Here is a 27260-nt window from a genome sequence, read left to right as displayed (position 1 = left end):
TGGGTCAGTCTTAAGCCAGAAGTCTGGATCTTTATGCAGGTCTTCCATGTGGGTGCAGGACCCCAGGACCTGGGCCCTCCTCCGCTGCTTTCCCAGGAGCATTACCAGGGAGCTGGATCAGAAAAAATGTTGGGGTTGTATGCAAAGGTGGCTTAACCTACTGTGCCATAAAACTGGCTCCTGTGATATGGTTTTCATGCACCCTTAAAGAGACTCCGATGCATACTACAGATTAAGAGCCACTGACCATTAATCCTCTCTGTTTTACAGTTCCCTAAACATAACAGCTTTATCACCCATTTCAAATGTCTTACTTGCCCTCTCGATAAAAACTGACCCTATCAGTCACCTGGCCCAGATCCTGGGGCCCAGCCTGCTAGGTGGGTGTTGGTTTTGTGAACCCTGGAGTGGGGAATCTGGCAGGGCTTGGGTCTCCTGGCCCAGGTCCCAAGGCCCGCATACTACGTGGGTGTTGGGTTTGTGAGCCCCAGGGGTGGGGGATCCGGTGGGACTTGGGTCTCCTGGCCTGGGTACCAGGGCCCGCGTACTAGGTGAATGCCAGGTTCGTGAGCCCCAGGGGTGGGGGATTTAGCGATGCTTGGGACACCTGGCCCAACTTCTTGGACTCACATGCAAGAACATGTCCTACTTAATGAAAAAGGTAGAGCAGTGGACACAGGCCCTGCTGCAAAAGGAGAATAAGGCAGCACATTTGGTGCTGTAGCACAACAGAACTAATTGGACAACTTCCCAAATGATGACAGCGAAAAATATGGGTGACTAGAGCCAATGGGCATTGGGAGGGTGACATCATCTGTGGATCAGTGAAATCCACAGCTTTTCGGAACTATCCAAACCACCTGGACAGAACACTCGGAATACGTACACATTGAAACTCTGGGTTGATACGAGGCGGCTCCTCTTCCGTGGGCACTGGGATGTGTGGAAAGTTGTGAGTTGGTTTTCCCCTTCCCCCAGGAATAAGAAACGGCAAATTTGGAAGCAATGAATTCACCCAATTTTCCCTAAACTTTGATCCTTCCCAACCTGATCCACCATGTAATCATTATTAAAAAAAAAAAAAAGATAAATAAATTTAAAAAACCCTGACGCTATCAGTCTAGCAGAGCCAGGAAATCCTAACCTGGCCCCAAGGGCTCTCCCACCATAGTTCACACTGACCCCTCAGTCCCTTCCCGAACTCCAGGACAACCACAAAATTAAACAATTAGGTATTTCAGAGGCTATCAAACATTTTATGGAAAAAAAAATTTTGGTGAAAAAATATGCATGAATTTCAAACATTTTTATACCAAAATAAACATCTTTAGTTCTACTTTCCATCAACTTTTTGAAGCTTATTGGCTTCAATATCAAGGAATAACTCCTTTTAAAAAAGATTTATTTATTTATTTGTTTGTTTGTTTAATTTGAAAATCAAATATATAGAGAGGAGAAGAGACAGACAGAAAGATCTTCTGCCCACTGGTTCACTTTCCAAGCAGCGACAACGGCCAGAGCTGAGCTAATCTGAAGCCAGGGGCCAGGAGCCTCTTCTGGATCTCCCATGTGGGTTACAGGGTCCCAAGACTTTGGGCCATTCCTCAACTGCTTTCCCAGGACACAGGCAAGGAGCTGGATGGGAAGGGGGCCGCTGGGACACGAACTGGTGCCCATATGGGATACCGGCGTATGCAAGGCAAAGACTTTAGCCACTGGGCTACACGCTAGGCCCAGGGAATAACTCTTTATTCTTCCCCAGTGGACCATAAACTCTTTGGGATAAAATTTTTTTATTAATTTGTTACCCCTGGGCCCAGCGGCGTGGAGAAACAGATGGAGTTCTTGACTTTGGTGTGGCCACTAGCAGATGAATATCTGTGTATAACATCCTGCCCCCCCCCTTTGTTTAAGATTTATTTATTTATTTACAAAAAGAGAAAGAGAAAGAAAGAGATCTTCCATCCACTGGGCTGCTCCTCACATGGTCTCTTCAGACTGGGGATAGGCCAGGTCCACAGCCAGAAACCAACTTTTTCCAGGACTCTCATGTGTGCAGGGGCCCAAACACTTTGACCATCCTCCAGTGCTTTCCCAAAACAAGGATATGAATCAGGGCCCATATAGAATGCTTACACCACAGGCAGTGGCTTTACTGGCTACACCACAGCAGTGGCCCCTGTCATCCTGTCTTTTAGATAATAATAAAATTTGAAAATAATAAGCAGAGCCTGGTGCAGTGGCCTAGTGGGTAAAATCCTCGCCTTGAACATGCCGGGATCCCATATGGGCACCGGTTCTAATCCTGGCAGTTCCATTTCCCATCCAGCTCCCTGCTTGTGGCCTGGGAAAGCAGATGAGGACAGCCCAAAACTTTAGGACTTTGCACCCACGTGGGAGACCTGGAAGAAGCTCCTGGCTCCTGGCTTTGGATTGGTGCAGCACTGGCCGTTGCAGTCGCTTGGGGAGTGAATCATCGGACGGAAGATCTTCCTCTCTGTATGTCTGACTTTGCAATGTAAATGAATAAATCTTCTAAAAAAATAATAAGCCAAAAAAAAAAGTTGAAGTCTATTTAGGCCCAGCATGTGGCACAGTGGGTTAAGCTGCCAGTTCCAACACAGACATCACATATTCAGAGTGCTGGTTCAGGTCCTGACTATTCCATTTTAGATCCAGCTTCCTGCTAACACACCAGGAAGAAGGTCCAAGTATTGGGGCTCCTGTTACCCACGTGGTGGCCTCAGGACTGCTGTTGCAGCCACTTCTGGAACGAACTAGTAAATGAAAGACTCTCAGTCTCCTTCTAACCTAAATAAACACATAAATAAACTCCATAGTCCTGGTCCTGCAACCTTGCACAAGTTTCCTTCTCAGGATGGTGGATACAAAACTGAGAAAGCTGGATGTGATGTTTCGGCTCAGATTGATGATGACAGGATCTGAGAAACACCTCGTCGAGGTATCTTATTCCACAGTACAAGTACATCGCTCTGCTGGTAACGTCGACAAGGTGGTTTCTAGACTGAGTTACAATACAGCCTTTCCCAGGCAGAGAGCCAGCTCTTTCAACAGAAACCATATATGAGTCAACTTTGACCCTCCTGTCCAGCTCAGCAGCGAGCCTCACAGGTGGGATAACAGCAGCTCCACATATTTGCAGGCAATTATTTGGAAAAACTCTGTAAGAAATCTCATTTGCAAAGGCAGCCTTTACAGCTATCTCCTCAAGGGCCCTCTTCACTTTTACATAGGAGAAGTATCAAGTAATGACAGGCAGTCAGCTATAGAAAGCAAAACACTGGAAAAATGGATCTCACGTGCACCCAGCAGAGGCCATCCTGCCTGCCGCTCCGGTCCTCCCACATGCAAATAAAACCCACCCTGTACAGACACAGCACACACCAGCTAGGTGACTGGGACACACAGATGTCTACGTGCAAACTTCCAGCCTCGGAGCAGCAAGTCAAAATCACAAGTTTCACCTAAGGTAAGAGACAGCAAGGACTGGGAGGACACAGAGGAAGAACGAGGGGAGAGCAAGAATATGCCCATTCCTCTCAGGAAGGGCCGCAGGGGAGAACACCAGAGCCTTTAACGAGGTCTCCTGGGACCCCAGGCACTTGGAGCTGCAGAGCTGGCCCCCCAGTTCCAAGGCAGAGACGGAAGCTTCTCTACCTAGGTCGCGTATGATTCTAATTTGAAAATCAGACAGGCTCTGAAGTGTGGAGGAGGATCTGCTAAAGGAGACAAAAAAAAAAAAAAAAAGAAAAAAGAAAAAAAAGGCTGAACTAGTTATTTTTGGAGTGAAACATTCCCCCTATTTTTATAGTTGTTCATTTAGGACTTTGCATCAAAGGGGTGTGGGAGTGGGGGTCAACACGCTTTCCCTTTTTCTCTTAAATCCTCAACATAGTCAAGCCCAGCTGGCACACTGCCAGGAAGTCCCAGGATGAGACCAGTGCTCGCCAAATCTGCTCTGTCACCTGCAAACCCAGCCAACCCAAGGAGACCAGAAGTGTACTGTGTGGGGAGGCTAGGCCAGGCTGGAGGGGCAGCTCAGATGCAGGTGGGCAAGACGCCCCAGCCCCACCCCGTCTACCTGTGAGTGGGAGGCCAGCTCCGCAAGGGGTCGGGGGAGAAGCCCTAGACTGGGAAGGCTTGAGGTACTAAGGGAAACAATTTGAACAAAACAGTAAGGTCCCTGCACCCAGCAAGACCTGCTCCTGTGGTCATTATCTAGCCAGCAACATCTCAACTGCACCTCTACAGCAGCAAGAGACCTGCTCTGTCTGCAGCCGGCTTAGAGTGACGTCTAAGACCAAACTCCCAAGATGACAAAATCATTTCAAATAAGAATGGTAAAGGTGCCATATCCAATTCCCAACACACCGGCCTCAGCTCCTGCCGTGCCGCTTCTCAGACGCGTGACCTTGGCAACGGCACCTGACCTCTCCGTGCCTCAGTTTTCTCCGCTGTAAAGTGGGGCTCAGAGGCCACACCCCCCACAAGGTGGTCGCGGGGGTTCCTGACAACCGGTGCCTTCTCTGTTGTCTCGGGCCTGTGCGGGTGCTAGAATGAGCCCGCCGCGGCCCACAGAGCTCCGCCGCCCGCACAGCGGGAAAAGGGGGTCGCACGCGCGGAGGGTGTCCGTCGCCCAGGGTGTCCGCGCCCGGAGGGGAGGCGAGCAGGTGCGTGCCCGGGACCGGCCAAAGGGCACCGGAGTGACCCGGGTCCGGAGAGCGGGCGGGGGGCGGAGGACTCCCGGGGGCCCGAGAGAGGTGGGCAGCGCCGGCCCCCCACATCCCGCCTCACGGCGCACACAAGACGGGAAAGGAACCGGGAAGAGGAGAGACGCCCCCGCATGCGGCGCCGCGCGCCCCCCGGGGGCCGGGCTGAGGCGCTCACTCACCTGAGGCGCGGGCACCCGCCGTCAGTGAAGCTGCAGCGGCGGCGGCGAGAGGGGCGGGGGAGGCGCTGCAGTCGCGCACGCGCGCTGAGGCAGTCAGGGAGCCCGCGCAGGCGCGTGGCTCCCGCCGGCTTCGAAAACTACAGAAAAGATGGTGGCCGCGCTGGAACGGGAGGGTGGCGCCATCTTGGTTGTAGTTTTCTCTTGCTACGGGGGTCGGTGGAATCTGAAGGTGAATCAGGGCTGCCGCGGTCTGTGCGCTAACGGTCCCCTCACGTCCTCACGCAATCCCGAGGAAGTCTTGCCGTTTTGTCATCCTCTTCTCAAGGCCCACGTGGAGACAGCCGAAGTCGCGGGGCGCCTCGCACGGTGCTGGGCACGTGGTGGAAGGAGACTTACTTAAACGGACCTGGCGCTTGTGACACGACCCCTGTCACATCCAGTTATCTAACAATTTAAATAATTGCAGAATGCATGTACAGAAAACGAACTCTTCCCCTAAGCAGATTATTGAACGATTATTTCAATAAACCTGATAAAAGTGAGGTATCCTTTTGACGAAAGCAGGGCCAATAGAACAAGTATCAACAAACATGTGAGGCCAGTGGCGGCTGATTCCCAGTCCCCAAGCACAATTCCTGAACCAGACTGGGTGAAGCGAAGCTAATATTAAACAAACTTTGTCCTTTATTTTGTGACTTCAGTTTAATAACGTTCACTGAGCACCATATCGGTTCACGTTCACATTGCTACCGTCTCCTAAGTCCTAGGGTAGAGTCTTATGAAGTCTGCCCATGTTCCTCATTTGTAATAATAATGTTAGGAGGCTGTGTACGGACTAAATAGCATGCATATAAAATACTCCAACAAGTATTATTTTTCTTTGTTCCATCATATTTAGCTGTTGAATGCACAAAACACATCTAAGCATTGATTTTATTAAGATCACTCTTCTCTGCTGGTTCACTCTCCCAAATGGCCACAACAGCCAGACTGAAGCCAGGAGGCAGCACCTTGTCTTAGGTTTTCCACATGGCCGTGGCAAGCCCTGAGTGTGGACAGCTGCCTCCCTGGTCCATGGAAAAGATAAAGACAAAGGTCCAAAACAGTGCAAAAGCAAACCTGAACTGAAATAAGTGACAAAACCTCCCCATCTGGGGAGGAGGGGCCCCAGAGCTAGGAGTTGGCCTTTTTCAATATTGTCTTCTTCCTTCTCATCTATAACATTAACTGACCCTTCACCTGGTGCATGCGGTAGGAGTCATATTTGAAATGGCTACACCCCCGACCCCAACCGCTAGCACAAAGGGTTCAGATATTGGAGTGGAATTTTCTGGAAATCACCCAAGATCCACTTTTTTTCAAATAAGAGCTCTCTATCCCTACAGCAGCCATCCAAGTACTCCGGCCATTCTCAGCAGCCTTCCCAGCCATGTCAACAGGAAGCTGGGTCATAAGCCAAGCAGGTAGGACTCAACTCTAATAATGGGATTGTCAGAGTGGCAATTAGTGGCTTAAATTGCTGTGCTCCCAAACCAAATTCTTACCTTTGAGTTTCAACACAAATCCTTGTAGATAAAAATGCAATATAATGCCAAAAATGAAATGGAAAAAGTTATAATCACCCTTGGGGATAAGTGATTCTCATTTTCCAGTTGAGGAAAAGAAGACTGACTGCAAACTCTACATTCTTTCCATTATATTATACTGCTTCTCAAAAGAGGAAGTAATTAACACCACTCCTGCTTAAAAAAATTTAATATATATTTACACATTTGAAAGAGCTAGAGTAAGTCTTTCATCCACTAGCTCACTCCCTAAATGGTTTCATTAGTGAGGGCTGGGCCAGCTTGAAGCCAAGTGGTTGTTTTTATTTATTTTTTCTAATTTCTGATGTTGTTTACTTAGTTGATAAGGATGCACGCCCATGAGGAGCACTGATTAGGGTGGTGAGGGTTTAGGCATGCAAGAAGGTAGGTGGGACAAATACTTCCAATTTTCCTTTTCTTCTCTTTCTCCTCTTTGGGGGGGTAGGGGGGGACAAAGGGGAGAGGTCTGCTCCCACCTACCAAACTACATCAGCACCCTGGGATAGGGGATGTCCACTTGATGTCATCCCCAGTATGGACAAGAATGTTTCAAGGGTATTCCTTGACGGGTTTGGATAGTTCCAAGACGCTGTTGGTTTCATTGTTCCAAGATTGAGAAAATCCTTCCAAGGTCCATTGGTTGACTCTAGTGTAGCCACTCACCCAGATACCTGCTGCCAAAGCTTGGCCAGGAGAGTTGTCCTGCTCTCCATTAAACATGGCACTCAATGTCCTGAGCAGGCCTACCAGGAGGTTCATCAGGGTATCTTGTTGAAAAGGAACATTTAGGATTAAAAAGACAGAAGGATTTAATTTGCTTTTTTGCTTTCTGTATTTCGCTTGCAGTAGAGAACAATGAATAACCGAAGAAACATTTCATGATTAAGTTTAGATAGAGCCTGGGAGCCTAAGAGATAAGGGGCACCTGCAACTAGCCTCCGCCCCTAATTGCCTGGCCCCCTCCCTGTTTATATTTATGGTTCCCCCTCCCTGTTTATGTTAATGGTTCCCCCTCCCTGTTCATGGTTATGGTTTTATGATTTTAGCCTTAGTTTAGCCTTTAAAAGAACCTCTGTATAATGATTTGGGGTCGATGCCTAGCCTCCTGTGTGAGGAACTGGCCCCGGCCCCAGCGCGCTGGTGATCGAAAGCCTCTTGCTTTTGCATCAAGCCTCGTCTTCGGTGGTCATTGGGGAAACTCACTCTCTCGAGACAGATGGTAAGGTGTTCCCTGTTGGGGGGCCTTACAATGTGGCAGGGCATTCAATCATTTGAGCCATCTCCCATTGCTTTCCCAGGCTAGTAGCAGGAAGCTAGATTCGAAGTAGAACAGCTGGGGAATCAAGATAGCAGAACAGGGTAAGGATATGTTTAAACAGACGGAAAAACATTTAATCAGGATGAAGCAGAGAGGACACTTTTCAGGAAAAGGAAAGGACAGAACAACAGCAGAGGGATACCGGGAGACTGACAGACACAGGAAAGCAGCGGACACAATGGTGTGGTGTTGTAGTGGCTGATACTCCAGCGGCACTCAGCTAAAGGCGATCTGCACTCCACCAGCAGCCAGAACTCCACCAGCAACCAGGTGGGAAGGGACTTTCACTGGGAGCTTGGGAGGTAAACCCAAAGAACTGTCTGTCCTGCTGGTCTCTTTTATTTGACCAGAAGCAGAGACAGAGCAGCAGATCCCAGACAGATAGTGCGAGAACAGAGTGGATTTCACAGCCCTGACAGTCCCCTAGAGCTGAATTGGACACCATTTTGCACAAGGAGGCAAAGGCAAGGGAAAGGACTGAGCATTCGCTGAGCTGGGAGTGAACTCATTTCTGACTCAGTGAACTGCAACAATGTGGCATTCTACAGGTTCCACCCAAGACAGGTCTGGGTAGCCCTCAGACTTGATGGCCAGCCGATCAAGAACTCTAGTAGTGGTACATCAGGCGCCATTTTGTACACTGTGGCAATAGTTTTAGGACTGCAGGGACAACAGTAAACTGCGCATGTGCTGAGCTCGAGAGATCTCACTGAGTTCCGTGGATTGCACTGGTCCCGCAGGAAAATAATACCAACTGTGGCATTGTACGGGTCAAAATAGGTCCGTGTGGCACCTAGACCTAACGTCCAACAGTTCCGACAAGATCAGTGCCACCAACAACCTAACTATATAAGATGAAGTACAACAGCTGGGACAAGAACCACTGCCAGTATGGGATGCCGATATTACAGGTGGCAGCTTAACTTGCCGCACAACATCCTGATTCTTTGTTTTTTTAAGATTTATTTATTTTATTACAAAGTCAGATATACAGAGAGGAGGAGAGACAGAGAGGAAGATCTTCCGTCCGATGATTCACTCCCCAAGTGAGCCGCAACAGTCAGTGCTGCGCCGATCTGAAGCCGGGAACCAGAAACCTCTTCCAGGGTCTCCCACGTGGGTGCAGTATCTCAAGGTATTGGACTGTCCTGGACTGCTTTCCCAGGCCACAAGCAGGGAGCTGGATGAGAAGCAGGGCCGCCAGAATTCAAACTGGCACCCATTTGAGATCCCAGTGTATGCAAGGTGAGGACTTAAGCTACCAGGCTACCACAATGGACCCTAACTCTATATTGTCTTCATCTCTATAGCATCTTTGTGATAATGTTACTTTCTTCAAAGATTTATTTATTTTTATTTTTATTTATTTATTTTTTTAAAGATTTTATTATTATTGGAAAGTCGGATATACAGAGAGGAGGAGAGACAGAGAGGAAGATCTTCCATCCGATGTTTCACTCCCCAAGTGAGCCGCAACGGGCCGGTGCGCGCCGATCCGAAGCCGGGAACCAGGAACCTCTTCCAGGTCTCCCTCATGGGTGCAGGGTCCCAATGCATTGGGCCGTCCTCAACTGCTTTCCCAGGCCACAAGCAGGGAGCTGGATGGGAAGTGGAGCTGCCGGGATTAGAACCGGCGCCCATATGGGATCCCGGGGCGTTCAAGGCGAGGACTTTAGCCACTAGGCCATGCCGCCGGGCCCAAGATTTATTTATTTTTATTACAGGCAGATATACAGAGAGGAGAGACAGAGAGGAAGATCTTCTATCCGATGATTCACTCCCAAAGTGAGTGCAATGGCCGGTGCTATGCCAATCCGAAGCCGGGAACCAGGAACCTCTTCCAGGTCTCCCACGCGGGTGCAAGGTCCCAAAGCTTTGAGCTGTCCTCAACTGCTTTCCCAGGCCACAAGCAGGGAGCTGGATGGGAAGTGGAGCTGCCGGGATTAGAACCAGCGCCCATATGGGATCCCAGGGTGTTCAAGGCGAGAACTTTAGGTGCTAGGCCACGCCACCAGGCCCAGTACTATCTAATCTTCTGTTAAATATCCCAGAATGCTCCACTTTTTTTATATTTCAACTTTCAAATCATTTATTTAATTTTTTTAAGTGGGTAATACTATTGTTTCCACACTAATATCATTTTTTTTCCTGTATCTGGGGTCAGGGGTGAAACAAAGGGAAAAGCCCCACCCAGCCTCTCACCCATCCCAAGTCCCCGATGTGAGGCACGCTCTGAGGGTCCTGCTCAAGCAGTTTTGATAGTTCAACAGTTCTGAATTGCTGCCAATCTCGCTGTTCAGATGAAATCCACTCAGAATCCACTGGCTGACAGTCTCTCTATGGTTGGAATTCTGAGATAAGCAGTTCAGTTCGAGAGATATCCAAAGAAACTTCATCTGAGATGATCCCAAACCTGATTCTTGTGTGAATTTGCCAGTACAGGGAGCTGGGAGCCGCCCCCAACCCCAAGGCCCGGACCCTTCCCAGACTCGTTCTGCTGCAAGGTATTGGCGGCAAGGTGGAGTTAGGACTTTAATCCAGTTCCCAAGGTTCCCTTATGGTGTACTCACCCTGAGGGAAGATTTCTCTTGGGCCTGGAGAAAGCCAAGGACTCGTTACTGCCCTTCGGCAGTGGCTTTGGCCTGAGTCCCCAGCCTTGGATCCAGCCTGGCAGGGGCACCCCTCACAGCTGCCACACTGCAGGAAGCTGCAAGCCACCCCCAACCCCAAGACCCGGACCCCCAGAATGCCCCATTTTTGCCTCTCATCTTCAGCCTTTGAAAATGTTTCTCCTTTTGTCTGAAATGCTCAATTTAGTACTATGCTTCCCAATTCAGCTTCTGCGGAGTTTCTTTCTTGTTCCTTGGCTCTTCAGTAAAGAGTGAACATCACATGAGCATCTTTGTGTGCTCCGATTTCCTACAGCTGAAACTGGGGTACAGCAGGGACTCAGGCACATAAGCACAAGAATGACTGAAAAACAAACGTAGCTCAGGACAAGGAGATGACACACTGGCTTAAGCTGCTGCATGGGACATCCACTGAGATGCCTGGCTCCTGTTATTGCTGCTCCACTTCCAGGCCCGCTTTCTGTGAATGGCATCCTGGCTGCCAGCAGATGATGATTTTAATGCTGAGGCCCCTGCCACCCACATGGGAGATCTGGATGGAGTTCTGCGCTCGTGGCTTTGATCTGGATCAGCCCTAGCTGTCTAGGGAATGAACCAGTAGATGGAAGATCTCTATCCCTTTTTATTGGTGCTTGGGCCCAACATTTAAGATTGTGACTCCGGTCCAGCACGATAGCCTAGTGGCTAAATCCTTGCCTTGCATCCATCAGGATCCTGTATCAACACTGGTTCATATCCCAGCAGATCCACTTCTCATCCAGCTCACTGCTGGTGGCCAGAGAAAGGAGTGCAGGATGGCCCACAGCCTTGGGATCCTGAACAAGATCCTGGCTCCTGGCTTCAGATTGGCTTGTGGCCTGGAAAAGCAGTCAAAGATAGCCCAAAGCCTTGGGACCCTGCACCCACGTGGGAGATCCGGAACAAGCTCCTGGCTTTGGATTGCTCAGTTCCGGCTGCTGTGGCTGCTTGGGTAGTGAATCAGTGGATGGGAGATCTTCCTCTCTTGTCTCTCCTCTTCTCTCTGTATCTGATTTACCAATAAAAATTAAACCTTAAAAATTTTCTCTTGTCTCTCCTTCTCTCTGTATTTCTGTCTTCCCAATAAAATAAAATTAATTTATAATTAAACAAAAGATTTTGACTCAACGAAACAGGTTTTCTCCCATTAGTGAGAAAAACAAGCACCTTTAAGTTAGCATGTGCCTCAATAATAAATATGGAACCTCACAGTACTGTTCACTTTATGTTGACAAATAATCTTGTATTTTGTTAAGCCCTCCCCGCTTTCCAAAGTTGTCATATATGGGGTGGGTATTTGAGATGCTCACAATCAGTGGCTGGGTTTAGATCCCAGCTCTGCTGACAATCCCAGATTCCTATTGATGTGTATCTGAAAAACAGTAAGTGACAGCTCAGAGTTTTTTTATCAGCCACCCACCTGGGAGATCTGGGTTGAGGTGTCTCTTGCTTCTGTCCCAAGACTTGAGCCACTGAGGGCATTTGGGGAATGAACCAGCAGACAGGAGTTGTCTGTTCTCTCTCTCAAATAAATAGTATATGAAAAACTATCATGCTCAAAACATAAACAAACAAGGGAAAGCTTTATTTGCATGCATTCGTACAATGTAGTTTACTCACAAAGAACAATTAAGAGCAGTACTGAGCTCCTTCTTGCCATGACTTCAGAATTCAGGCCAATTCGCTATTTTAACAGCCAACCAACTATTAAAAATGAAAGCACTGACAATATGGAGACACAGAGGACAAATGGAGTTGCCTTTAACTGAATACTTTGCACAGAGACATGTACTTGCCAACAAAGCAGAGGAGACTCAACCTCTCACTTCTGAGCGCCTTCAGTGCTGCATCAGAAAACCAGTCTCATTCCTCTATGACCAGAGCCCAACTCAGCCTCTAAAACGTTTCAGTGTACTTGGTCCTTAATGACTCTGGATTGCATCAAAACCAAGGAATAGGATGATGATTTCTAACAAGGTAGGATATCTGAGAAACTGGGCCTGTAGTTCCCATGCTGACCTCAAAAAAGAAATTTTAGGCATTATGCACATTTTTGGAAAAGGGTCTCTACAGCATTTTTCTGAATGCATAATTTCATCACTTTCAGAAAAAGACCAAGTGTCCCATAGTCACCCCATTATTCTCAGGAGCAAGAGGGCAGCATCTTGCCATATGGCCGCCAGGTGCGGGACCGCTCTGACCACCTGAGGTCACTGGTGAGGCCCTGAACAGTTCGTGGCCAGCGGGTTTTGCAGGTGAAGTTTGAGCAGCTTCCGAGCTGGAGAGGAATCTAACTGTTGCGTACTTTTCTTCTCTGCAGAGGAAAGGAGCCAACCCATAAGTTTCAATTGAATTCACATTACATTTACTGAGAACTGAAATGTGTGGGCACTATGCCAGTCACAGAAGGGCATCCCACTGACAAAGAGGGCAGTCATTACTATGACCACAATACACCTGACACCTGACAGAGAAGGAAGGTGTGTGTAGCACCTAACGGTGGGCTAGAGGTCAGGAGAAGCAGAAGCAGCTGTGAAACAATGCCCACTACACGGTGCATGCATGAAACATGAACAGGGATGAGGCAATGGGCATTTAAAGCCTCATTTCACTAAAGCCACAACATACTTGTGGGCAATTTTTCTCAGGCATCTGTACTTTTGTGAAATTTATTCTAAGAAGTCCTCACTGACCCAGAATACCCATAACATCCAATATACTAGGGGAAAAAAACAAACCACCTGAGAGGTCCTGCCCTCTGCTCTCCCAAAGGCTGTCACACAGCCAACAGCCAGACTGGCACTCACCGAGTTGCACTGACACCTTCTGGAGGCACTGGGTACTCTCATCCATGAAGGCTTGTAGCTGCCACATGGATCCTTGCAGCTCGTCCATCTGCAGACCAAAGGCAGCGGTGAGCCACAGAGCGCCAGTCTTCTCCAAGGCTCCCAGGGCCCACCCGCATGCTCCTACTTGGGAGCCTGGGCTTACATCATCTCAGCCTCCAACACTGCACCAGACACTTGATGTCTGCTCCACCAGAGCCCCATACTTCCCCAGGCTGTTCCATGACCCCAAGGTCATAGACCTTCAGCAACATAGACCTGGCACCTTCCATGATCTCTGCCCACAGTGGGAGAGACAGAACAAAATCCTCTATCCATTAGTTCATACTCCAAATGGCCACAACAGCCAGGATTGGGCCAAGCCAAAACTAGGAGCCAGATCTCTACCGAGAGATCCCATACAAATGACTAGGCTCCAAGCACTTGGACCATCCCTGGCTGCTTTTCCAGGTGCATCAGCAGGGAGTTGCATGGATTGGAAATGCAGAATTGCCAGGACTCAAATCAGGCTCTGTTATGGGAAGAACACATCCCAAGAAGTGTCTTAATCCACTATATAACACCCATCCTATTGGGCTTTTAATTTCCAAGGATAACTGGGTATTAAAGCTGATTAGCAGCTAAGCATGAGAGACTTACCACCAATTCTACACAATCGACAGCTCTGTTTTGATCCTGCAGGATGTTCTGGTAGTCAGGTTTGGAATTGAGAACTTCACTCTGCGAAGACCCAAGATATGCCGCAGGATCCACTCTGACTTCAGTAATTTTGCTTTCAGTTGATCCTCTTAAAAAAAAAAAATCCAAGAGTCCATTAAAGATTGCCTTAATTTATTACTTTTCATTTTATTTGGAAAGCAGGAGACCAAGACAGACAGATCTTCTATCCACTGGTTCACGTAAATGCCTTTAACAGGCAAGGCAGGGCAGGACTGAAGCCAAGACCCTTGAAGTCCATCTCAATCTCCCACGTGGTGGCACAGCCCCAAGTCCTTGAGCCACATGAACCCAGGCACCCTGACATGAGTGGGAGGCAGACATACCAAACACTGCACCAAAAATGCATCACAGCAAATATTCCCTTTAAAACAATTTCCTATGAGCTTGAATCAATGTTCTTATACCTTTCCATAAATTTATAGACTCTTTTATTAATAAGAGGTTCTAAAACATGCTTCTAGTATTGATGTTTTCATATCACTGTACTTGAGGAAATACTGGAAACTTGGTTGATCTTACGTAACAATGAAGTCCTTAGACAGAAAGGGTGTTGGGGGTAAACTGAAGCCGCCAAAGCTTCTATTCTGCACTTGATGTCTGTCTTTAAAAAGAAATGATGTCCCCTTCACTTACTTTGATAATTGAAGAGAATGGAGTTCATGAAAACTCATAATAACTCTTACAACAACTTCCACTATCTACCAACAAGTATTTTAGTAGGGGCTAGACATGATTAGGCACTTTCCATTCAAGCTCATTTTTAAAAAAAGGTTTATTTATTTTTATTAGAAAGGCAATCTGATGGTTCATTCCCTAAGGGGCCGTAACAACTGGAGCTGAGCTGATTTGCAGGAGCCAGGAGCTCCTTCTGGGTCTCCCATGCAGGTGCAAAGTCCCAAGGCTTTGGGCCATCCTCGGCTGCTTTCCCAGGGCACAAGCAGTGAGCTAGAAGGGAAGTGGAGCAGCGAGGACCAGAACCAGGGCACATATGGGATGCTGGTAAAAGCAAGGCAAGGATTTTAGCTACCAGGCTACCGTGCCAGGCCCCATTCAAGCTCATTTAACACAAGAACACACTGATGTTTATTATCCTTATTTTCAAATGAAGACAATCAGACTCAGAATCAGGAGGCATGTTCAAAGTCACAAAAATAAGGAGTGTTCAGTTACGAGCTAAAGAGACAATCTGCTTTCAGAAATATTCTCCTTAACATAAAAGCTTTGTTTATTTATTTGTACTTCATGTAAAAGATACAGAGGAGGAAAGGAAAGGGGAGGGGAGGCAGAGGGAGAAGAGAGGAAGAAGGATGGAAGGAAGGAAGAGATCTTAAAGCTTCAACCACCGGTGTGCACGTTCAGCTACAGGAAAAGCTGGCTCAGCCCCAAGCTGTATCGTTTCCAGAGCCAAGCAGCCTCTCGTTACGCCCTTCCCCATCGCTTCCTTGCCTGTATCTGTGTCTCCACCAGGGCCCTGGCCAGGGGTGTCATCCCCTAGCAGCAGCTCAAAGGCCACACTGTCGTTAGAGTCCCCAGACCGTTGTTCTGACGCAGTCTCAGGTTACCAGGGACAAGCAGGGATGCGCCTGTCTCCTCCAGGATGTCAGACGGCTGCCAAGGACACAGAACAGAGACAATCCTGTTCTTGCTCTGACACCAGTGGCAGCAGCTCGCTCTGGCTTCTCCCTCGTTGTCCATTTATGGTCAGAGCGCTAATCTACACTTTACAGCATCCTGACGAGTTGACTGGCCTGTGAAAAGGAATTCATCATGCAGCCTGGGCTCAAAGAACTGAGTTAAACAGAAGGCCAATTCCACATGGTAAAAGGATAGCTTCCCATTTCTAGAGCCCAGATCTAACCTGGATACCGTCTCCTCAGCATCCTTCTGGTAGTGCAGCAAGAGCTGATCCCACGTCTGGCGTTCTGAAGAAAATCTACAGAATCAGGAGGAAAAGTTAGCTGATCATCTCATTCTGAATCACTGACGGCAACAGTAAGCACATTAGGCATATAATCTGGGTATAAAACAAATAAAAAGGTCATTAAAGGATTAGAAAGCATAGCTGATTCAGAGGCTATTAATTTGAGCAAATCAAAATGAGTGCTTAAAATAAAATGCACGTCCTTATTCCCTAGGCTCCATTCTGTGAACCTGGCATGTAGCAGAGCCCACAGCAATCTGGACATGGGGTGGGCACAGCAGGGGTAAGCTGCTGCTTGAGATGCCCATATTCCACACTGGAGTGTCACCTTTCAAGTACGTGAAAATAGAAACTTAAAAAAAAAAATTAACCAAATGCCAATTGTTTAAAAGAATTCGCAGAAATGAAGAAAAATTCAATCTACAGCCTTCTTTTATTTTTATAAAAAGATTTATTTTTATTGCAAAGTCAGATATGCAGAGAGGAGAGACAAAGAGGAAAATCTTCCATCCAAATTCTTACACTTGAGATACATCTTTGTTAATCCACAGTCTATAGTGTTGCTTTTTTTTTTTTTTTAATTGGAAAGGTGGATATACAGAGAGGTGAAGAGACAGAGAGGAAGATCTTCTGTTCGATGGTTCAATCCCCACGTGACCGCAACAGTCAGTGTTGAGGGAATCCAAAGCCAGGAGCCCAGAGCTTCTAGGTCTCCCACGCAGGTGCAGGGTCCCAAGGCTTTGGGCTGTCCTGGACTGCTTTCCCAGGCCACAGGCAGGGAGCTGGATGGGAAGCAGGGCTGCCGGGATTAGAACCGGTGCCCTTATGGGATCCTGGAGCATGCAAGGCGAGGACCTCAGCTCTTAGGCCACGACGCCGGGGCCTAGAGCCTTCGTTTATAAACAGATCTTTTCCTTTCTTTTCTTTTCTTTTAAGATGTATTTGTTTCGAAAGAGTTCAGAGATAGTTGCTGCTTTTTCCAGGGTATTAGCAAGGATCTGGATCAGAAACGGAGCAGTCAGGACTTGAAATAGCACCCATATGGGATGCCAGCCCTGCAGATGGCAGCTTTGCCCTCTGTGTCACAATGCTGGCCACCTGACATAAAGCTTTCCAACTTTTGCTTTTGAAGCACAATGTTTACTATTAATTTTATCCATGTTTAGTCATTTTACCAGATGGAGAATGAATTTAGATCACTCACACACTCATTTTCACTTACTTTGCTATATATTCCTTCATCTCAGCCACTGAAGTCTCCAGAGATAAATCTGACATTTTTCTGCAAAACAGAAAATTAAGAGAATTAGGAGATTAACACAAATCTTTAAAAGCATGTGCTTTAATAGGCTTTGTGCAATTTTAATGGCTCTAAAACAAGTTCATATTACTTACTTATTTAAAATTTATTTATTTATTTGAACGGTACAGAGATAGGGGAAAGAGGAAAAGGAGGGACAATCGCTGCCCCCGACCTCGCAGCAACAGCAATAGCGGGGACCCTGCGCCCAGGCCTGGTGCCGGAGTGAGGCTCCCTGGGCTCCTGCCCCAGGGGCCTCCTCCTGACCCCTCAGTTTTCCATTTTAGGTGGTTTCTTTTTTTTTTTTTTTTTAAGTGTAATCTCCAATTACTGGCAGGACAAATGTTGGTGCCTGATTGACTATCTGGAGGAACCACCAATTGGGCAATGCCAATAGTTCTGCAGTCTCTCATCCTGGGTGGCTGACACAGACCTGAATCATGCTTTTCCCTTTGTCTTTTCTGGCCGAGTCCTGCTCACCATTCAAGTTCTCTTTGTTTCAACACAAAGCTTAAAACCAGTAAAGGTCTCTGTACATTTCAGCTCCAACTGACACCTCCTCAGGTCAGCACTGTACTTCTGGATTCCTATTGCTATCTGAAATCATTATTTCTTCCAGATTTGCTGTCTTCTCTGTACAATGCTGGACATATCACCATACCCCAGCATGAGGTGATGCTCGCTGGCTCTTGGGTGAATCAACAAGTGTCTAATTCTCATTGGACTCAATGTAACTGCAACTGAGGACAGAAGATAAAAGCTGTGGGGCTGGCTTTGTGGCATAGCAGGTAAAGCTACGAGTGCCAGTTCGTGTCCTGGCTGCCCCACTTCTGATCCCGCTTCCTGCTGATACCCTTTTCTTTTTTTTTAAAGATTTATTTGTTTTTATTGCAAAGTCAGATATACAGAGAGGAGGAGAAACAGAGAGGAAGATCTTCTGTCCGATGATGCACTCCCCAAGTGACCACAACAGTTGGTGATATGCCGAGCTGAAGCCAGGAGCCAGGAGCCAGGAACTTCCTCCAGGTCTCCCACACAGGTGCAGGGTCCCAAAGCACTGGGCCGTCCTCGACTGCCTTCCCAGTCCACAAGCAGGGAGCTGGATGGGAAGTGGAAGCTGCCGGGACTAGAACCAGCGCCCATATGAGATCCCGGCACGTTCAAGGAGAGGACTTTTTAGCCACTGGGCCACGCTGCCAGGCCCTCCTGCTGATATGCTGGGAGACCTGTATGAAACTTCTAGCTCCTGGTATTAGCCTGGCCCAGCCCTGGCCATTGTGGTCAACCGGGAAGTGAAGCAGCAGACAGAGTATCGACTTTCAAACAAACAAACAAACAAAAGGAAGTGCTCTTACCCTTGTGAAACCTCAAAACATTTTTGCAGAGTCCCATCACTTTCTAGTCTGTCTGTGAACTGTTTTAATTCTTCGGAAAGAGAAGATGCTGGAGACAATAAGTTCATGTGTTATAAAACAATGCATCCTTCATAAGGGGATACTAACAGAGACACAACAACCTGAAGGTGGACTCAGTTCTGGGCCCACAACTGCATTCTGGTCCCTCAAGTGGCTAAGCAGGCAGAGAGACTGCATCTTTTGTTCTTTGGCAAGCACAGTTAAGATGTGAGGCAACCCCTTTTCTTGACATTTATAAGAAGTGTTTTTCTGTCTGACCAGTGGAAAAGCCACCAAGAAGCAAATCTACACTGACAAGTGCCTCTGTGCCAAGTAACTGTTGGCCTGGAAGAGAAGACACTGCCAAAGGCAGGCAGCAGGGCAGGGAGAACCAATAGAGGCAGGTAACACATTACAAGGATAAGGTAAGGACAGGTCTCTGTGGACCCGAGAGTTCACTAGTAAACTCAGCTCAAGATCAGAGGGGTGCAGTTTCGTGAATTAGCTATCATGATAACCCTAACGTACCTAATTATGGGAATGGTACAACCTGAGAAAAACTATTTTGACTGGCAACCAAGCCTAAATTCTGGATCGTTTAAGTGGGGAAACCTGGATGTTTCTGACAATGGATGACCATGCAGGAATACCTCCTAGAAAGCTAAAAACTGATTTCTGGAAAAGAATACTGTAAGTTTTGGGCCCGGCGGCGTGGCCTAGCGGCTAAAGTCCTCGCCTTGGATGCCCTGGGATCCCATATGGCTGCCGGTTCTGGTCCCGGCAGCTCCACTTCCCATCCAGCTCTCTGCTTGTGGCCTGGGAAATCAGTCGAGGACGGCCCAGAGCACTGGGACCCTGCACCCACGTGGGAGACCTGGAGGAGGTTCCAGGTTCCCGGCATCGGATCGGCGCGCATCGGCCCATTGCGGCTCACTTGGGGAGTGAATCATCGGATGGAAGATCTTCCTCTCTGTCTCTCCTCCTCTCTGTATATCTGGCTGTAATAAAATGAATAAATCTTTAAAAAAAAAAAAAAAAGAATACTGTAAGTTCTAACACAAACAACTAATTTCTTTATGATATAGAGTATATATGCCATAAATCGATATAAAAGAGCCAGTGTCCCAATAAATTAACAAGGATAAACACAGGTAATACACAGAAAACAAGCAACAAATGGCTCAAAAAATATCAAAAGGAGGGCCTGGAGTGATGGCTCAAATGCTAATCCTCCATTTCCAAGTGCCTGGATCCTTTATATGCGTTAGTTTATAAAATGGAGCCCTGGCTACTTTACTTCTGATCCAGCTACCTACTTATAGCCTGGGAGTGCAGGGGAGGATGGCTGAAAAACTTGGGACTCTGCACCTGAGTAGGAGACAAAGAAGAAGCTCCTGGCTCCTGGCTTCAGAGCAGTTTAGCAGTCACTGCAGTCATTTGGGCAGTGAACCAGAGCACGGAAGATCTTTCTCCCTGTTTCTCCTCTCTGTAAATCTGCCCTTCCAATAAAAATAAATAAATCTTTAAGTAGAAAGTATGTATTAAATGAAAATGCCTACCAGCACAGTAGACTAATAACTAAAATCCTTGCCTTGCACATGCCATATGGGCACCGGTTCAAATCCCAGAGGCTCTGCTTCCCATCCAGCTCCCTGCTTGTGGCCTGGGAAGGCAGCAGAGGATGGCCCAAAGCTTTGGGAGTCTGCACCCGTGTGGGAGACTCAGAGGAGGCTTCTGGCTTCAGATTGGTGCAGCTCCAGCGATTGTGGCTACTTGGGAATGAATCAGTGGACAGAAGTTCTTCTTTTCTGTCTCTCCTCCTCTCTGTATATCTGACTTTCCAATAAGAATAAATACATTTTTTAAAACAAACAAAAAAGCTCCTGGGGATAGGTAGCATGTGGAATAGTGGATCAAGTCACCACCTGCCAACCTGGACCACCTGTGAGCTGTGGTTCAGTTCCCAGCTCACCAGCCTGACACAGCGGGAAGGCCTGAGTGCTTACTAGGCTCCTGTTACCTATGTGGGAGACCCAGGAGTCCCAAGCTCCTGGCTTCTGTCTGGCCCCGTCCTGGCTATTGTGGTCATTCGCAGTGTAAACCAGCAAAAGATAGCTCTCTAATCAGCCTTTCAAATAAAACCTTTAAAAAATTAAAACTAAAACATATCTTCTATATCATCTATCAAGTAATAAAATTACAAAGTCTGATAAGAGGGTGAGACAAATATTGCTAGGGAGAGAATGGACTGATCCCATCTTTTAGGAAGGCAATTGGCAAATCCTGTCACTGCATGTGGTACAGTAAATTCCAATTCCAGAAATTTATCTTACTTTTACTTGTAAATGTGCCAAAAAGCTTTTGCTATTACCGTGACTATATTATTCACGGCAACAGCAATAGACAGGGAAAAAGCCTAAAAGTCGCAGTAAAGAAATGGATAGCTATGGTCCGAGTCCTTACTGCTCCGCTTCCCATACAGCAGTCGAAGATGACTCAAGTCCTTAGGCCACCACACCTGTGTGGGAGACCTGGATGAAGCTCCTGGCTCCTGGCTTCAGATTGGCTCAGTTCCGGGTGTTACAGCCATCTGGGGAGTGAACCAGCGAATGGAAGATCTCTCCATCACTCCTCTTTGTACAATTCTTCCTATGTAGCTACCAAAATGTCACAACTCCGTGTGAGAAAAAATAAGCTACAGGATTTTTAACCTAACAATTTAAGGAAAAGTACACAGGGTATATATTTATATAACTTTTAGATGATTTTTTAAAAAGATTTGTTTATTCTTATTGCCAAGTCAGATATACAGAGAGAAAGAGACAGAAAGGAAGATCTTTTATCTGTTGATTCACTCCCCACGTGAGTGCAACAGCGGGAGCTGAACCAATCCAAAGCCAGGAGCCTGGAGCCTCCTGGGTGCAGGGTCCCAAAGCCGTGGACCATCCCTCCACTGCTTTCCCAGGCCACAAGCAGGGAGCTGGATGGGAAGTGGGGCCATCGGGATTAGAACTGGCACCCTGGGCCCGGCGGCATGGCCTAGTGGCTAAAGTCCTCACCTTGAATGCCCCGGGATCCCATACGGGCGCCGGTTCTAATCCCGGCAGCTCCACTTCCCATCCAGCTCCCTGCTTGTGGCCTGGGAAAGCAGTCGAGGACGGCCCAATGCATTAGGACCCTGCACCCGTGTGGGAGACCCGGAAGAGGTTCCTGGTTCCCGGTTTCAGATCGGCGCACACCGGCCGTTGCGGCTCACTTGGGGAGTGAATCATTGGACGGAAGATCTTCCTCTCTTTCTCTCTTCCTCTCTGTATATCTGACTTTATAATAAAATAAATAAATCTTTAAAAAAAAAAAAAAAAAAAAGAAAGAACTTGCACCCCTATGGGATCCCGGAGCATGCAAGGTGAGGACTTTAGCCACTAGGCTACCACACTGGGCCCTTTAAATGTTTCTTGTTTGTTTGTTTTTTACTTTATTTTTATTTGAAATGCAGATTTACAGAGAGAAGGAGAGACGAAAGAAAGAGCTCTTCCATCTGCTGGTTCACTCCCAAGATGGCCACAACAGCCAGAGGTGAGCCAGTTTGAAGCCAGAAGCTTTTGGGTCTCCCAAGTGGGTACAGGGTTCAAGTGCTTGGCCCATCCTCTGCTGCCTTCCAAAGTCAAAAGCAAGGAGCTGGATTGGAACTGGAGCAGCAGGAACTTAAATTAGCATCTGTATGGGATGCCAGCACCACAGATGGTGACTTGAATCTATTCTGTCACTGTTCCGGCCCCTGTATTTGTATGAATGTAATGAATGTTTGGGAAAGGAATACTTATGTCTGCAAGGTTACATGAGAAACTGATTGTCGTTGCCTGTGGGAGAAGCTGGGACTCAGGGAGGCTTGAAAGCAAGGATTGCCTTTCACTTCCGTACCTTTCAACCTTCGTAAGTAATATTCTTATAAACCAATTCACCACCACCAGGGGGTGGTCTGACAAGGCAGTTGCCCCTCCGCATGCAGGTGCTCCCAGCTAAGTTGAACTGACCTGCAGGGAGGGGACAGCTCAGGAGCAACCTGCCCTCTGCTGTTAGGGTAGCTACTCACCTTTCACCCTGAAACTTTCCAGACTGAAGCCCTCAGTGTCCTTCAGGAAAGGTTCAAGCTTCTCAACAGAGAACTAAAGAAGGAAAAGCAGCTTCAGTATGACAGTCACAACATTCCAGGCCAGCCTAACGTTCATGTAACTTTACAACAGTTAAAAAATATCACACCCAACAGTATTTAATTTTTAAGCCTAGAATCTTCTTTATTATGAACAAACAGATCAGAAAAAACCCTTTGCTACTCAGACTACACATTCTGATTTTTGGTTCAGAAGAAAGACCATCTAATTCACAGTAAAGACTTGTTCAGCTACACTGACCTCAGTGCAGTCACTCCTGTGGGTATCGAACCCACAGGATACTGGCCCCAGGATGCCCTGCAATCCCTACCCCCGCACTATTAAATTCTGTGGACTCTCAAGTCCTTTATAAAAAACAGCACTTGTCTGTGTAAAATCTATGCTTGTCCTCTCATATAAGCTATATCACCACCACAATAGGGTGCTTACACAGTTTCTCTATTGTTTAGCAATAATAATAGAGGTCTGAACAGTTAGTACAAAAGCAACTTTTCTCCTAATACCTGTGATTTGTAATTGGTGCCATCTGCAAATGAGCAAGCTCTAGGACTGCATGGCCCACTATGCCAGTCAGCCATAACTTGAACTAAACACCACAGACCGGACTCTGAGTCAGTGTGTGAAAAGACTTTACAGGCCTGTCGCCAGCTCGTGTGTCACCTCCACGCACTTCAAAAGGCCTCCCTCTGAGGTCAGTGGGCAAGATCCACTTCTACCGGGACATCTCTGACTTTTGGCTCCCAGGTCAACAGCAGCAACAGCACCGACAGAACTGGGAGAGAACTTGGACTCAGGAAGAAATCAGCTGCCAGGATTACATTTGGCTTTTAAATTAATCCCAGCGAGAAAAATATCTTTTAATCTTAGGGTTCTGAACACAATATTGACAGCTTTTGGAGGTCTCCACAACAGCTGTTTAAGGAAAGAGGGGAGGGAAGAATGGACACAAGCACTGCCCGGTCCCAACAATCTTACCTGGAAACTGGAGCGCAGGAGACAGCCGAGCCGCTTGCTCTCGGTCAGGCTGGCACTGATGGACCTGCTGAGCTCTAACGCAGAACAGGCCATGGTTACTGAGGCAGACACTCACACAGTCAGCCAAGAACAAGACTGAAAACTGTCCTCCCTGAGGCAGGCCAGGTTAAGGCCAGAAGCACCTTTCTCTGAACAAGGGGAAAAATTCTAATTTTTCCAGGATCACTGCGATAGCCTACTTGTGCATCCAAATTTTTAAAAAATGCTACAGGAATTCATGTATTACATAAAACATCATTTTTTAAAGATTTACTTATTTTTATTTAATTAATTAATTTATATTATTATATTTTTGACAATCTTTACATAGTTAATTACAGTGAAAAAGTTCAAGGGCTATAGGGAAATGGGTAAGACTATTATTTCCATATTGTCTCTTTCATGTATCTGAGGTAAAGGGGGATATTGAGAAGCCCCACCCAGTTTCCCACCCATCCCAAGTAAAACATCACTTTTTTAAAAAACACAAATAAAAATAATTCAGTTTTTTTGTGATGACTCATGTTTACCATTCAAATGAAGACAATGGGGACATTTGAGCAGGCACTGAAGTGTGCTTTTAAAGACATCAACTTTTGAGTCCCCATTTTACAAAATGAGGACGCTGAAACTCCGAGGGAAAATGATTTGAGGTCAGAGATTGCTGGAGCCAGAATTCAGCCCCAAGTTGGTCCCTGAGCTCTTGCGTATTTATCTGAAAGACCATGCTCCTTCTTCCTAACAACTTAATAGGAAGATTAATAACATGTAATATGTGCCAAGCTCTTTTGATGGAAGGCCATCTGAATGCCACATCTACTTGGGGCAGGGATCTTGCAGCTAGCTCCATTTTGAAGGCACCAAGGCTGGGGAACAGGCAGCTTGCCAGAGACCAATGAGCACATGATGCAGCTGATCTGGGGACGAGCCATGACTATACTACTGAGTCCTCAGACAACTCCAAGACAGTAGACTGTTCTCTCCATGTCCATTTAAAAACAATTACTACATGGCAGAGGAACACTGCTTTGAGGATTCAAACAATTCCCAGAGAATTCATGTCGTTTTGCTCTCTAGTTCCAGCTGGCTGTTTTTAAAGGTTCTCTTCTCTCCAGGACTAATTCTCAATGCTACCAGTCCAGAAAACAGGAAACTTCCTGTCTATAACCAAGGAAACCTGGCAGGTGGCCAGGAAAAACCAATCTCATTACATGGGCGATTTTTTCTGTTACATAGAACTTTAACTCCAAATGCTCTGCAGAGCAAATGAAGGCAGGGCTAGTCTTGGAGAACTATTACTGTTTTCTTGGCACATATCGAGCAAAAAGTACAGGAGCACTGTGACAGCAGCTCCGTATTTTTATTACCCAGATGTCCTGTTGTCCTTCAGACTGCTTAAGTGAGGCAATACCTGCAGCTGAGACAGCACACTCCCCATGACAAGCCTGGAGTTCAATCCCTGGATCGGGCTCCTGACTCTAGCATCCTGCCCATACAGGGACCCGGGACCGGGGGAACAGTGGTGATGCCTCAAGTTCAACATGGGAGAGGCAGACTGAAATCCTGGCTCCTGGTGCCAGCCCCGGTCACTGAGAGCATTTAGGGTGTAAAATAGCAGATGGCAGCTCTGTTTCTCTTAAATAAATAATAAATGTAAAAACAATTTTTACAGTAATGACAATAATTTAGCATTTTGAATGCTTCCTATGTGCCAAGTATTATACTGCACATCAACTTCTCTATTGCACACACAACCCTGTGAAAGATGATGTCTCACTCACATGTACGAGGCCCTTTCCACCACGGCAGAGAAGACACCTGCTCAGGGTCGCACATCAGCACCTCCTCCCTGGGCTATGCTAGGCCTTCCACATCCTACCCAGCATTTGGATGCTTTCCAAGACGGATAGTAACTCTAACTCCCACAAGTCACATTCAGATACAGCATCCCTGAAAAACCAGCTTTTCACTCTGGCTATTTTTATGTGAGGCCTCCCTCTGAGATGCTTCCATGTCTGAAGGCTAACCAGGCACCAAGCTTCCGCCTTCTGTCCTGCATTAGGGGAGAATGAGGCACAAAGTCTTGGGAAGGACTTTTTATTAATGCCTCTCCTACCAGTGGAGGCGAGTAGCAAACAATCAGAAACCAGAATTTTCGTTCATGGCAGCTAATAGTAATGATCTCCATAGCAACCACACTGAACTCTTCCTAGTTGTCTTGACATCAGCACTTAGAACATCCCTGCATGCAGGTGGTATCAGCTCTACTTCAAACACGAGGACACTGAGGCTTAACCAGGTGAGTGGATTTGTCCAAAGTCAGGAGGCTAAGAAATAACACTGAGCCTCTCCGCTACACTTCCTGCTGGTCCTCACTGCCTCTTTGCCGAGCTGGCACTGCACTGCCTTAGGCACCCAGCACCCCACCTGTGATGCCCTGGTGAAAGGGGGCCAGGGACTTCCGCCGGTTCGTTTCCTTCATACTTGATCGCCGCCAGGACTGTCTCCTAGCTCGACGACAGAAAGATGGTTCTTGAGGGGACAGGTGCAGGAACTGTGACTGAAGGCCTTCCTGGCGGCTGAGGTCGCCACTTGCCCATTTTTCAGGGCTAGACCCAGGATGAATTCTTTCCTTGGAAACATCTTGATTCACCTCCTGGGAAGAAGCTGACTTGGCAACCACTTCCGTGGGACTGACACTTGATTCCAACGGACGATCACGGGCCTCAGACGTCACTGGCACCTCTTCTAGTGTTTGTCATTAAAACAAAACAAACAAACAAAAAATCAAACCCACCACAATGAAGTTCTAGAGTAAAAAGGTGGAAAAATAAAATGCACAAGGATGCTCTCAGATCCCGGAAAGCCAAGAAAGCATTTCTGCAAACACACGATGGGTGATTCCAAATTGGCCAGGAGCCAGACCCGAAGGCTGGGGTTTCCCTACAATCACTCACCTTCTACCACCTCTGATCTCGCCACTGAAGCCATTCTGAGTGGAGAACTCTGAAAACAGGAAAAGGGGGTCATCTGTCCTTTTTATTCAGCTCCCATTACATCCGGCTTTCCAGGCTCCCCCAAAACGTCCTCACCCACTCCCTCTATAGAGCAGCTCTGACTTGGAATTCCCACAGAACTGCTAGGAAACTCATTCCTCTTATTAGTACCCTTACCTCATGTCCCAAGCAGTGCTGGACAAGTCTCTAACTCGGGCAACAGCCTTATGATCAATCTGATCTTTCCCAAACTACAAAACTCACAACATGGTCCTTTTACTCATCATTCTGGGTTCTCCGGACCCCAAATCCTACCTGTTCTATTCCCAGGATCTCTAGGCCTTACTTTGTTTCCCAGCTAAGTTCAGGTCTCCTCATTTCTGCCCCATCCTTCCCCCGAGTCTCTGTTCTCTCTACTACTTATCCTGCATCC

The 27260-nt window shown here is 47.2% G+C and overlaps 1 protein-coding gene across 7 annotated transcripts in view; it reads right to left on the bottom strand.

Moving 5' to 3' along the window:
- NDRG3 (NDRG family member 3) overlaps positions 1-26958 on the bottom strand; it is an 80574-nt gene extending 53616 nt beyond the window's left edge. The window contains exons 1-10 of one of the 7 annotated variants that reach the window (XM_058679923.1): positions 26789-26958; positions 26259-26579; positions 23793-23866; positions 22739-22811; positions 18607-18694; positions 17174-17233; positions 15889-15963; positions 13950-14097; positions 13272-13359; positions 12029-12778 (exon numbers count right to left, since the gene is read on the bottom strand). In XM_058679923.1, the coding sequence (XP_058535906.1) occupies positions 12675-12778; positions 13272-13359; positions 13950-14097; positions 15889-15963; positions 17174-17233; positions 18607-18694; positions 22739-22811; positions 23793-23866; positions 26259-26579; positions 26789-26861 (1104 nt within the window). In that variant the 5' untranslated portion in view covers positions 26862-26958 and the 3' untranslated portion in view covers positions 12029-12674. Of the gene's footprint in view, positions 1-4912; positions 4971-12028; positions 12779-13271; positions 13360-13949; positions 14098-15888; positions 15964-17173; positions 17234-18606; positions 18695-22738; positions 22812-23792; positions 23867-26258; positions 26580-26788 lie in introns of those variants that run through there. The other 6 variants (XM_058679925.1, XM_058679926.1, XM_058679919.1 and 3 more) reach the window with 6 other exon arrangements.
- Positions 26959-27260: the final 302 nt, after the last annotated feature.

The sequence above is a fragment of the Ochotona princeps genome, chromosome 22, assembly GCF_030435755.1.
Source record: "Ochotona princeps isolate mOchPri1 chromosome 22, mOchPri1.hap1, whole genome shotgun sequence".
NCBI classification, from domain to species: Eukaryota; Metazoa; Chordata; class Mammalia; order Lagomorpha; family Ochotonidae; genus Ochotona; species Ochotona princeps.
This window is presented reverse-complemented; position numbering and strand designations above follow the sequence as displayed.